This window comes from Myripristis murdjan, chromosome 20 (genome assembly GCF_902150065.1).
Source record: "Myripristis murdjan chromosome 20, fMyrMur1.1, whole genome shotgun sequence".
Classification (NCBI taxonomy): domain Eukaryota; kingdom Metazoa; phylum Chordata; class Actinopteri; order Holocentriformes; family Holocentridae; genus Myripristis; species Myripristis murdjan.
Window position 1 is genome coordinate 11,954,729 of NC_043999.1, and position 13,960 is coordinate 11,968,688.

Here is a 13,960-nt window from a genome sequence, read left to right on the forward strand (position 1 = left end):
TCCTCCAGGTCGAGCTACACATTATCTCAAGTCTCTCCAGAAGACCAAAAAGCTAAAAATCTGTGCACATTAAGTGATACATAACTAGCACACAGGAGCTGCTCATAAGTCAAACACGCCGATAACACTTGATAACCGAAATTCACTGCTAAATAAGGTCAGTCTGTAGGTCACAGAATGGTGTTTGGTGTTGCGCTCCATTAACCTGCCAACCAACAGCACATATTAATGCAGGGGAAAAAAAAGCCTCCAGCAAACGAGACGGATGGACAGGTTGCCCCTAGGGGACACAACAGCTTAATCCTTTAAACTGTTCCACATAGTACTGCTGAATGAATACCACAGCAAACACAAATGTCAAACCCAGGCATTTTGGTGACCTTGTAAACATAGTTATTACACATAAGCGTACAGATGCGCTTTCACACCTGCAGATGTTTTCCAAAATTCAAAAACAGGCATCCACTAATGCACCCTGAGTAAGAAGGTCAACATCTTATCTTTGTTTGAGAAAAAAGAGGAGGGCTAATATATCTTTGTCAGGTGCCAAAGACCATCACACCTTGGTAAATGGACCATAACGGACATTTGCACATGGATCTGCTCTTATCTTTGATCCTCTTAGTCCAGGCTAAGAGGGAAGGGAAACGAATAAAAGGGAAACTCGCATCAATCATTAGAAAACTGTATGGGGTGTCCTCAGGAAGGTCAATAATCTTTTCACCTGCGCAAGACTTTATCAGATCCAGTCTAAAGCCCGAGATAAAAGCCCCCCACATTAACCTCCGTCGATTGGCAGCACATCTCCCCCACACAAAGCAGCCTCTTACTCCCCCAAAGATACAGGGCCCAAGGTCACAATGGCACGGGGATTTGGAGGCGACAGCAGAGCATTACCGCATGCCAAACAAGCTGTCAACACAAACTTTGTCAGCAAGATGGAGAAATTAACTGGCGGGAAGTGATAATGAACCTAATCCCTCCTCTAACCCACAATGCCAACCTGCATCTCCTTCTCCTGAATAGATTTCAATTCTCACCATGCCCAAACCAAGACAAGAGAACTGACATTATCTCTAACATACAACAGAGTTGGAAAGAAAACAGAGAGGGAGAAAGTGTGTGTGCCTGTGTATGGGTGTTTGTCTGTGCATATACACACATATGTGAGTGAGCAAATGTGAAGACTCACTTGAAATTCGCCATCTATTGGCTCATTGATTTGGATGTCTAACACTTCATCCTGATAGCCTTCATCGCCCTCAGCTTGTTCTCCAGTGTAATCCATTTGGTCTTCAGACATCTCTGTGTCGTTGCCTTGGCCGTATTCCTCTGCGTATTCCTCTTCTTCCCCCTCTTGCTGGTAACCCCCCTCCTCTGCATCCCCTTCCTCGCAGCCCTCTGTACCCAGGTTGACGATGTCATCTGTGTAGTCTGCTTCCTGCAAGTTGTCCTGCTGGTCATAGGATGTGCCCAAGCTGAATGTGGCATTGAAGTCCACTTCCTGGCCACTGAAAATAAAAACAACAACAACAAAAAAAAATCACTGGGCTTTCCAAGAAACAAAACAGCGACACTTAAGCCTCAATATCCAAAAGCCTATTTTTGTCTGTTTAACAATCAAAAACATGAAAATGAATGAAACTTGAGCATGCAACGTGGACATAGTCAGCTTACATCATATTTTGATCCTCATCGTCGCTTTGTAGAAGGTCATCGTTCAGTTCTTCATCTGATGCTTCTGATGGATTCTGAAACAAAAAACAAATCAAATATAGGAAAATGTTACTCTATTCTTATTCAAGACAGACAATAATGCAACCATATTCTGTTTTTACCATATTTGAAGCAAACAGTCAAAACATGGGTAAAATCCAGACAACTAAAATGGTGTGTGTTTCTGTGTTAGAAATGGAGGTAGGGAATCTCCTCCAACCCTAAAGGATGCTTTATTCCCATGTGGTGAAGGCAATCTGGGCAGGTTAAGACTGTTCTTTTTTGTCCACTGTACTTCCTCCTGGTTCACATCAATAACTCCCCCTGTGGAGGAGCCACCTGCTACAACTCCACTGCTCACTTATATTATCTACAGTAAATGTTCTGCCATCACCAGACAGACACTGTTTTGGATGTTATTTCCCATTTCCTTTGTGCAATCGATGAAACAACCACATGCTGGTAAGACTATTTAAGTGACCGGTATCTTATGACAGCAGACAAAAACAAGTTAGATGCCAGGAGATTTTGTTTTGTCTTACCTTTTTACCTGACAGCCAATCCTCCTGCAACAAATCCTCTTCCAGATCACTTTATAAAGAGAAAAAAAATAAAGAATAAAAGGTTAGAAAAGCTGGATAGTAGCACAGTGTTGTATGTCTATACATCAAACATTTTATTGTTTTACCTTATTCATTCTGTCAATCTCAGAAAAAATAATTATTGGTAGACTGGTAGGCACTGACTTTTCTTGATTGATTTTGATGTTTAGAGCAAATAGCGGTAAGAAGATAGATTATATTACAATGACAAAGCATTGCTAGTAGGGCTGCACAATTAGTCATAGTTAATATATTGCGATTTAATGTTTCCATGGTTAACAATCGTGTAATTAAATTAATTTCCAGCACTCAATGGGTTTAATTCAGGTAATTATGTGAAAACTCAATTACTATAGTTATCTTTATATTAAGTGAAAATGCTGGTCTGCTTGAGTATATGAAAAATACACTGTTTGTGACAGTGGCTACTAGAGGCGAGCAATATGTCAAAAATTTCCTACCACCTACTGTCAGGCCAACAACTAGCGACTACAGATATAATTGCCAGACTTGCGGCATGCAACTTAAAGGTCAAACCACCTTAAGTGAGTCTATTCAGATTAGGCTAACCCACGTTTTGCTATTTGAAGGGCACATGAACGGCGATGGACAATCCCCGACAGCCGATATATCAGGTCTAACGAACACTGACACTGACTGAAGGAACAGTATAAAAACCTTCATCGGATCATTAAGATTGAGGTAAACACTGCAAAACTGATCAATAGCCCAACACTAGCCCAAAGAACAGATGCATCTATATGCAGTCGTACCACCCCCCCTCACATTTGGCAAGTTTACTAACAGTAGTTAAAATCAATGGATTTCCACTAGCCTTCTACTGTAGGGTCTCACTGTAATTTGTTCTTGCTAACATACAACAACATACCAACCAGCTATAAGTTTTTTGTTTGAAATGGTGTCTGCCCTTTTCAAAGTAACCTGGTGAGCTGGTATTATTTAGAGTGTGAATCGGGCCACACATTTTTGTCCGAAGCTGATCCAAGACAGAAGCATAGTAACCAAGCCTGACCCAAACGCAACAGGCATTCTTTTTTTGTGTCCGAACTTGACCCGAGGCCGAGATGTTGCTTGTACTCCATCGCTAGGTAACATTTATCACCTGAAATAGCTGACCTGAAACAAAACATAATTTCTCAATTTTTTTTGTCCAAACCAGGTCTGACCACATCGGGTATCTACACCCCTGCATTTTTACACGCTTACTTATTTTACTTTTTAATTCTTACTTCGAGGCTGTGCCTGGCAATGCATCAGGACCTTGATACACACTGTGTTATTTTGCGATTATGACTAGCTTCCTGTACATCGTCCCTCTAAATGCACTATTTAGTAAAGACATTTAGTCATTAGAAGCAAAACACTGATTTAACATTATTTCATTACAAGCTATTAGTTTAGTGGTAAAGTAAATTACAAGCTTTGACCAAAAATACAGGCCTATGTCCGCAGGCCTGCAACAATGGAAATGTCTGTAGCTAGCAACTGTATGCCACACTTAAGTATATCTGTAAACATGACAATTTTTTAGGGGGGGGGGGTAAGATGGTCATTTAACCTGTAAACCACAAATTACAAGTTTCAAGCTTTATGAATAAAGTAATACTTCTAAGCTTAACTAGCCAAGTGTCTGTGCATAGTAAATAGCAAATTATGCTTGTTCACCGAATGACAAATCATCAAAAATGTGCCAGGGCTTCTTGAGTGCAGTTATATGATCTGATGCAAAACAACAGTCTACTAGTCAATGATTACAGAAGCCAGAATGTATACACTGGCATATCAGAACTGAGTATTCAACAGAGCCATGTAATAAAACAAAATAAAAAACATTAAAATATTAACATCAAACTAATGTACAAGTTGTCATTAACCATCTGCTACTTTTATTTCATTCTGGCTGCATGACTATACAGGATTAATTGTTTATGCAACAGAACTTCTGACTTGTTCGCATTGGGAAAAGTGCATATCAAACATGACCTGGATTTTTGAACCCCTATTATTTTGAACTAGCAGCACATAAAACATTGGTGTTAACTGGTTAGCTGCATGACACCATTTTGAATTACTCCAATATTTTAGCTCAGAAAAGTAAATACCTGGACAGTCAGTAACTTTACATGAAACTTAACCCACATTTTGTGATCTTATGAATGATTAAACAAAATTAATAGGCCTAATCAGTAGTATAAAGCCATTAAGATTCAAATTAGGTACTAGGACTGAGCAATCAATGACAAGTAAGCCTACCGATATTGTGTTACTTAACTTCTAACTTCTAACATATATTTTGTGTTAATACATTTCTCTGTATATGTTCCCAAAACTGAAAATGATGCTTACTTGAACACCCTATTTACACTTGGTGTTAAAATGTGCCACATGGTGCTACTTTTCCTCTTCCATGGTAACTGTAGCAGTTTGCAGCAGCCTACCTCTTAGAAACGATCACAAAAAAAACAAAACAAAACAAAAAAAAAAAACTACCCTCTGTGCACCAAATGAAAAGCAGTCAACACACAGTAGTAAATGGATTATGCCTCTGCTATTCTACTTTAGGAACAGCAGCAGACTGCATTTTTCATTCACATAAAAAGTTGGTTCATTGATTTCATGGGAGATATTGTAACATATTTCACTTGTCCAATCAAAACAAGCTGTAGTCCCAGAGATGGAAACCCTAAATTCACTGTTACTCTGCACATGCAAAGTACTGGAAAGATGAATGTCAACCAGTCTTGCAAAATAAGTGTGTCATATGGACATCAATGCAGGGCTGGGCAAAAACACAAATTTCAAAAGGACAATGTCATTTTAATGTTGGTTGTCAGGTAGGTGATTACACTGCTGCAAACGTCCACATGTGGAATCATTCCCACTCTGTCCCTTACTATGACAACTGTTATTGCAATACATCAAGCTACTGAAATGTAAAAGGACAGTAGGCTATAAATTGGAGGCACAGGGATGCAAAGATGTGGGCAAAATTGTGTTTTGTTTTGAGGGATTTTTGTTGTTAAATTTACCAATGTGTAATGTGTAGTGTGTAATGTTTCATTTGAGCACTAATCATGAGATCTAACTTTTTTCTGGTGTTTACATAGCTTTATGTGAATTTACAGACAATATTTTCTCAGCTGCTTATCATGCAAAGTGCAGCCTTCATCCTTGAAACACTGCTTTTAGTTATTAGGGTATATACAAGCATTGAATGTTAAAGTTTTGTTTTGAGTAACTACATGCCCAGTTTTTCTCTCAACAAATTAGTTGTAATATTGTCACCATGGTATTTTGATCAAGTTATTGTGAGAAATACATTTGGCCATATCACCCAGCACTACAACTGGTTATATTTACAGTAAGATAAGAATCTTAAGCTGTGCTGGACTACAAGAATACAGCGATGTACCAGCTAGATGTCTCTGTAATTACTTTGCTTAAGCAGTTTGTGACTGATTCATTCTCATGTCTCTGTAGTAAGCAAGGCTTTCAAATATCATGCTAGCATATACAATGAGATGATTTACCTGTCTAGATCATCATCTTCGCCCCTTCTCCTGCGTGACCTCTCAGCGCCTGGCTTGTCATAGTCATCGAAGTCATCACCTGTAACCGAGAGACAGTTTTACCTTTAGCCTAAAATCGGTGCAAAGGACTGTGGTCTTAAAATATGCCAATCTCTTGGCATCATGTCACTCTGCTCCATTGGCCTATTGGGAACTGCAAATGTCTAGACAGCATGGAGCAAACACACAAAGACTACATTTTAAGAAGTTTATTTGTGTTTCACCATCAAGACAGCAAAAAAGCCAAACTTTAGCCAAAAACACCAAAACACAAGCATCCTTTTCCATTCTAAGGATGAAGTGGGAAACAGCCAATTCCACAATACAACTCACCCACAACATTTCCAATTCCTAACAAAACAACAGGTCGACATGCTAATTGTCTCCATGAAACTTTTACTTTTACTTCCTGAAACACAGGAAATAAAAGTATCATGAGCTCAGACTGCACCCATAGATGTAAATGAAATTTTCAAGCAATAAAACCTGCACAGAGTTTTTAACAATCCCACCCCTCCACCATCCCAGTAAATAAAACTGTGCTGCTCTCCCAAAACAGATATGCTACTGCTTAATTTTGAATGATCCCTCCCCATGTTACGGCTGACCCTGATATCCTGCTGTAACAGGAACTAAATAAAATCATGCAGTAAAATTCCATTTCATGGGGACTTTTAAATGGTACATTCATTGCATACTGGACCAGGTTCATATAGCAACCTGCTGATTTAATGTAATTACTTTTTACACTCCAGAGTGCAAAAAAGCCAAATACTGGCACAGGCTCTTGCCAGTTAAGACACAGAAGATGAGCCCCAGAGGTCGGGCTCAACAATTAATTGAAATATTATTGAAATCACAATATGGTCAACTACAATATCCAGATCTCAGGAGGGAAACTTTATTGATACAGGTCAAAAACACTGTGAAAAAAACATTGTTCCAAATAAAGTATTATTCCTCCTAAAACTGTAAATCATATTGCAATCGAAATACAATATCTCTAAAATTAACGACAAAATATACAAAATATATGTATATATTTTTTGACATATCATTCAGCCCTAGCCAGAGGGCCTGACAGATGCCAGCTTCAGGAGATTGTTATTTTTATATAACTGGTGCATAGGTTATCTTCTTCGCCTGTGCACAGGGAAAATAAGACTTAAGCTCTGTCTTTGATGGTTCTTCTGATATGAAGTCAATGCATAAAATTCTTCAGTGAGTTTTCTGGAATGAGGATTTATTGTTTTTGCTGTCTTTTCTGTCATCTAACACAACTATAAACCCCACAATATCAATAAATGAGTTGGCTGACAGAACCATGAACAATATTGACATTCTGTTAGCCAGCCCTGCCGTTCTGTACTGCTACCAGCATGGTGGAAGACAAGAAATGTGTGATTTGGCAAGTTCGCCTTACAGTAGCATAATGAATTGTTCCCTGCGAGTAACTTCTGTTGACTTGCTCTCCACCACAGGGAGGCCAGAGGTCAGGTTCATCAACAGAACATGAGCCCTGGTAAGGATTCAGCCTTTTGCTCAGGGAGTGAACTGGTATTAGCATGGCAGATATTTGCCAACACAGACAATCGAACCAGAGTCTCAGGGAACTGGATCCTCTCCCTAGGTACTACACCACCCTGGTGCCCAGGATAAGGATCAGATTCAGAATAAACCCATGGATTGAAATAAAATTCAGCTCTGAAGGCAAGAATAACTTTGACAAGATTTACACAAGAGGTGTCACATAAAGTGATAATGGTGTAGGCCTAAGAGATGTCAACCACACTGTGTTCATTTTAGAACAACAACAGGACCACTGGTTAGCTGTCATGAGCAACTCATTCATGTAGTATAGAACAAATTACAAAAATCAACTTATTGGGCCAAATACAATGCCAATAACTGTATAGTCCAACTTAATGTGCAAAAAATGTCTCCCAAGACAACACAGAGGACCAGGGTTGCATAACAAGCTGAATTTTCAAATTAATGCCTGTGTATGGATATTATCACAGACCCACATTACATAAAGTAGCCCAAAAATCTGTACATGTCTGCCTTTGATAGGAAATAGTTTTAAAAATGTACATGCCAGTGTTACTATGGGCAAATCCTCATTACCTTATTAACCTTATGACTTCAATGCTGGCACAACTGGATGTGCATATTAAGCCCCAAATGCCGCAACATTTATTGGGTTTCTGTGTTTACATGCAGGATAGCAACGCGAATTGAGATGCCAATTATGTTCAGACTGGCACGGCTGGGAAATGGCGATAAACAAGGGTGCAGTCGATCAAAACAAAACTGTGCAGAGAGTATCGAGAGCCATCTAATGCAGTCGTGAGGTCCCGGTTGGAAAAGAAATCACCTCAAGGGGCTGATTTGACATCAATGCGAGAATGATAGCAAAACAAGTGACAGATCACAAATTCACGCGTCATAATGGAGGGAAATAACGTGCTCCCTGTCTGAATGGTGTCCTTACGCGGATCGGTTGGGGCCAACATATGATAGCCGCCACTGGCGATCCATTTCTCTCCAAAGTAACGTGAACTTACCTCTGCGGTGTTTAGCTGTTCCTGTCTGCCGTTAGCTAACCTATCGACTGGACCAAGTTCTTCATCGATCTCACAGCTAACGCCACTGTTAGCTAACGTGAGAAAAACAGCTAACACCAACGTTGCATTAGCTATCTCCTGCTGGAAATCACGCTCATTTTGACTTGTTCAATGTGGATAAATTAACTCTACTAACATGAACTGCACTAAACGTGTGCCTTCTCATGATAACTCACTACCTAAATGCATACGTTTACAAGTAGGCCTGGCGGGGTTTTTTTGGTAGTCCTTGATGGCTGTCGATGTTTGTTAAGGGTATGAGCTAGCCAGCCAGGGCCCGGGTGCAATCTGTGGCCTAGCGCCGCCGCAGCTGCACTTATTGTTAACTAGCCGACGTTAGCTAACGGCGAGCTAACGGCTAACCAGGCTAGCTGGAGAGCATGATCAAGAATGATACCTGTCATTGCTTACCTTGGACATTGGCCGCCATGATGCAAGGCGCTTTCCACTTCGAGTGTGAGAGTGATTATAAAACTTGGGACAGCATTGAAAGCTTCAGTGTTTTGTCTTCAAGACGGAACAATACGCAAAGCTGGCTAACTAGTTCGCTGCTGCAGCGCTGTCCATCCACGACCCGAGCGCAAACATGGCAGAACTGCGTAATTGCAGTGATGATGCATTGTGGGTGGGAAATTCCTGTCACTTATCCCAGATTTTTTTTTTTTTTTTTTTTTTTTTTTTTTTTTTGCCTCACATAGTGGACTGGTGACAGGACAAGCAATGTTCAAACTGCTGCTGTGTCTGTGCAAGATATTAATTGCGTAAAATGTGCTATAACTTTCGTATAAATACGGGGTACAATAAATAGAAAATGCTGGTCTCGTTGTATTTATTGTGCCGAGGTTATGGGCTATAATACTGTTTTTGTAAGACCTTTTAATGAAAATGTTTTCCTGTATGAGCCACATATGCTCAGGTTTTGGTGTTCAATGATATTTTGTATGCATCTGAATGATTACAAGTCAGTTTAGTATAAATGCAGTCCCAAAGTGCCAGCATCGTAAGGGATAAAGTAATGGAATAATATCCAAAGGAATTTATACAGTCATTATGGGCACTGGTAAGAGGCTGAAAATAAAGGTTAGAAAAAAAGGTCAAAGTGAAAGTGCTGAAGTGGCTGGATGGTTGCCACACTGGTTAACATGGAAACTGATCCCATAGGCTAGTAAATGACATACTGAGAGCATTCTAAGAGAGCATTTGCTCTTATTTGTGATGAATGCTGACATATAATTATGCTAGAAGAGAAGAGAATATGAAAACTTTACTCTCTCTCTCTCTCTATATATATATATATACATATATATATATATATATATTTTTTTTTTTTTTACTTGATGATGGTTTAATCATTTTATATTAGTTTTTACCTATTTTTGGGGGCCCCTGTCAGGCAAGGGCCCTTGGAATTGTTCTAACTTTTCTCCCATATACGGCGCCCCTGCACAGGACAATTTATAAGAAAGCTTCCAGGACATTTTCTACTTCATGTTGATTTAAAAAAAAAAAAAAAAAGTGCCACTCTTGGTGGAGAATCAATGGTCATGGTCATTGATAAATGACCATGATCAATTCTTTTGAGGACTCCGAGGCTGGTTTGATGAAATATGAACATTATAACAATGTTATTCCCCATTAACATCTTAGAAGCATTGCCTCTTCATTATGCTGCCGCTGTATAGAACAAAGACATCTTCCATCTTACCTGGATTCATTATGAATAATATTGTCCAACTCCATGTCCAACGTTCTTCTGTTCTGTATTTGAGTAATGTAACAGTTCACAAGCTCAAATCCAGTTCAATATAATACTTCGATGGGCACCGAATCCAAGGAAAACCAAATATCCCAAGGAGGAGCACAGCCCAATCAACGGAGTCTTAAAAATTATTTAACATGGACTTTTCAGCAATATCTCACAATGTGCATAAAGGCAAAAAGATTAACATGCATATTATGTAACAAGAAGGTGACTTCAGTAACCTTTGATATTCAACAGGACAGCAACATGCATTGAGAGCGCCATCCTACTGGGAATCTTCTGTATTTGAACCAACAACCTTGGGATCATCAGCATGTTGGCTATAACCAATTGACCAACGCAGGATGACTGGCACCAATCAATAGTCACAGATGAGATAGCTGGACTGAACTAGCAGCCAAGGCTGAGCAACAAGGTTACAGAGGCACAGAGCGCCACGTGGAAGTTGAATGCCAAGACTTACAGACAATGTTTCCTGTCATACAGTGTGGTCAAGATTCATGATGAGGGCTCACGCCATTCCTTAACACGACTTGACGAAAGGAGCTTTGACTAAAAAAGTGCAATAAAAAAAAGACACAGCCAGATCCTACAGAAATTTCATCTCATGACTACACTGGAAACCTTAATTAATCATATTATGGCATACATATGGTAGAAGAGTTGCGCAGTCTTTCATCATCCACGCTTCCCGATGTAATTATTTCTATTTAATACTTTCTGCTGCAGTCAGGTATCTGAACTGCTAAACCACAGTGAGGTTTGTGAACAACCTATAACGTTGTTTACAAGCAGGAGGATCAGCCAGATGATTAGTGGTTCTCAATGTTTTTGGCTCACAACCACTAAAACAAAGCCAGGCCTACTTGCAGCTCACACCATAGACTGCATATGCACTATGCAGAGAGGGGAACAGCTCAGCCAAATGATAATTTCCCACTTTTCTGGTGGTTTGATTAATTTTCAGAAGAAGTCAAAGGGCTGAGAACTTACAGTAATAATAATCAGGATAATATACAATATGTTTTTATTTAATTTCCACCCCCAATTCCACAAACCATCTCACAACATCCAACCCCTCCTCAGCTCCTCCAAAATGACCTCCCAGCGGGTCTCAACCCCCAGGTTGTGAGTCTCGACCCCCAGAGGGGTTTCTGAACTGCTGAGCATCCATGATTTAATGGTGCGCTTTCTGGTGGTGACATGGGCCTAATTCAGTGCCACATCTGTGAAGGACAGTGCCCTGTTGATAACTCTGGCGATAGGCTTGCACTCAACAACCCCACATATCCCTGGTTTCAAATTTTAGTGCTCTAGCCAAGCTGACTTTTGTACAAATGCCTTCCCTTTTACAATCATGGTCATTTTACTTGGAATTCAAAATGGTGGTTAATCTTTATTCAGGTCACTCCTTTGATTTTTCTTCCCTGTAAGGTCAAAGCCTTTTTTATCTCTCTCTAATTTTTTTTCCCCCCTTTTGCGCTTAAGTCTGGGAGTCAAAGTTGTTGTCTGACTCTACAGCTTGACTACAGCAGAATTCTAGCTCCCAAATTCCTCCAGGGCTGACAAACGTCAACAAAGACCCCTAGAGACACCAAAGAGAGGTGAGCAGTGAACTGAAGCCTCATTGTATTGGCTCATTATGGGGTCCCGCAGTGAGGAAGAAGCTATTTTGTAGCACCACAAGGTCAATATCTGAAAGCCAGAGCGATGGAGGGGATCAGCCGTGAGATTTTTAATTTGAGAAAGCGTAAAGGGACTTTCCTAGTGAAAGACAGTCTGTGAATTCTAATGGACTGAGGGGATTGTACAGACAGGATGTTGAGCTGGCAAATGTTTTCCTTTTTTTCTGTAAAAGTTATACAAAATAAAATCTATACCCAGTTAACATACTCAAATTTTATGCATTGCATACATCACATGCTTTAATGCCAAATGCTATAGCTTTTATTGGATATAGTCAGAACTATTTGCAAAAAAGGTTTTAAGGCCAATATTTATAATAGCCTACAAGAAATTACATATTCATCGTCTTTGAAAACCAACCCATAGATCTAATGAATATTTCAGTTTCATCCCAACTACATAATGTGCTTGCTTTATCTCACACATTTCAACCATTGCTAAGACACATTATTGTTGAAAAGAGGGTAAGAAGAACTGTAGCGCCACATTCATTGCATCAATTAATACCTAAAAAAAGGAGGAAACTAAATGTGTTGTCCCATACTTGCTGCAAAATTTATTGTTATCATTTCTCCAATAAGCTAATAAGTTAAAACCATAATGTTCTGTAAGAAAAAGTGCATGAAAATTAGTGCATCTAGTTTGTCCTTCTAGAAAATTATGCAGGTGCAATTCCTATCATATGCTTCCCATATCTTATTAAATATTTATCTCTGAACAGCTGTTTCTAAAGCTGTACTAGACATTTCTATGTCCCCTGGATTCTCTTTCCCAAGAATTTTGATTTTACTTCCAAATAGAAGTGAAAAGGGGAGCTGTCACATTCTATTATGGTGACCTCAATGATTCTGTGCCCTATTCCAAATCCAGCGGTTTTCCATAACAATGCAAATTAGAGGGTGCAAAGCCGGAGGAGACAAGACTTTTTTTTTCTTCCTTCAGTTAAAAGACAGACGTTCTTTACAACAAACCTGTCTGTGTGCCTTGTGCAGACTGACAGAATTCAAATGCCAACTTTGAAGTTGTTTTGTAAGAGACAATGAGTTTTTGCTGACAAATCATAAGGATCAGTAACTGTCTTGAGAAAACAACGCTGGAGACACAAAGTATTAGTTGGTGTACAATAGGTGTTTTTTTAAATAAATATTTAACCCATTAATTTATTCATTAATTCAGTCATTCCTTCTGTATTGTGTAAAGCTGCAGAGTGTCTGAGACCTTCTAAACCCCCCACCCCTCCACCTCCCACCCCCCTGCACTTTAAGACTAAAATTTCAAACTGGTCTGGTGCCAATGTTGGAGCCATTCTTTCTCAGTGTGAAGGTCAGAGGAAGGCATGCATAACAGTGTGGCCATGCCTAACACCTTGTTAGCTTAATAAACTCCACTTGCCAAAGAAGACTTGCTTTTGGCAGATTTATAGATATTTTGCTCAATCCCACATGGGAGATTGGGGTTTGAATCTCATCTCCTTCACTAGACACCACGTAGGGATTTGAGTTCCCATTGTGAGCGACCTTTGTAGGCTACAGACAATCGTTTTCAGAAACTGGAACATTTTTAAAAAAAATAAAAACATGCCTGCATCATTCACCCAGCCAAATAGGCATGGACGACATGCACAGATGTGGAGCGAGACATCAACTTTTTGGCTCTGGAAAAAAAGCACAAAAGTTTAACTTCGTATGACCATTTCACACTCACCTGCATGTAAGTGTTACAAATTGGTCACATTGTATATGCACATTATGGCACTTGTGGATACATCTGGCTTAAAGGAAATGGCACTAGTTGCGGCCATGTGCCATTGTAGGCTATATGTATTCTTTGCACCCAGACATGTGCTACAAATGAGTTGTATCACTTGTATACAAGTCTTGATTGGTAAAATTGGTTTGATTTCACTGTGATGTGCAATACAATGGCTTCTCTTCCCTTTTCTCAAGCGAATAGGCTGGAGTCAGTGACCCACATCTG

At 39.6% G+C, this 13,960-nt stretch overlaps 1 protein-coding gene across 6 annotated transcripts in view; it reads right to left on the reverse strand.

Annotated features, from left to right (window-relative positions):
- rbm33a (RNA binding motif protein 33a) overlaps window positions 1-9,120 on the reverse strand; it is a 31,706-nt gene extending 22,586 nt beyond the window's left edge. For all 6 annotated transcript variants that reach the window (XM_030078753.1, XM_030078757.1, XM_030078755.1 and 3 more), the window contains exons 1-5: window positions 8,947-9,120; window positions 5,870-5,948; window positions 2,259-2,307; window positions 1,678-1,751; window positions 1,193-1,511 (exon numbers count right to left, since the gene is read on the reverse strand). In XM_030078753.1, the coding sequence (XP_029934613.1) occupies window positions 1,193-1,511; window positions 1,678-1,751; window positions 2,259-2,307; window positions 5,870-5,948; window positions 8,947-8,965 (540 nt within the window). In that variant the 5' untranslated portion in view covers window positions 8,966-9,120. The remainder of the gene's footprint in view (window positions 1-1,192; window positions 1,512-1,677; window positions 1,752-2,258; window positions 2,308-5,869; window positions 5,949-8,946) is intronic.
- Window positions 9,121-13,960: the final 4,840 nt, after the last annotated feature.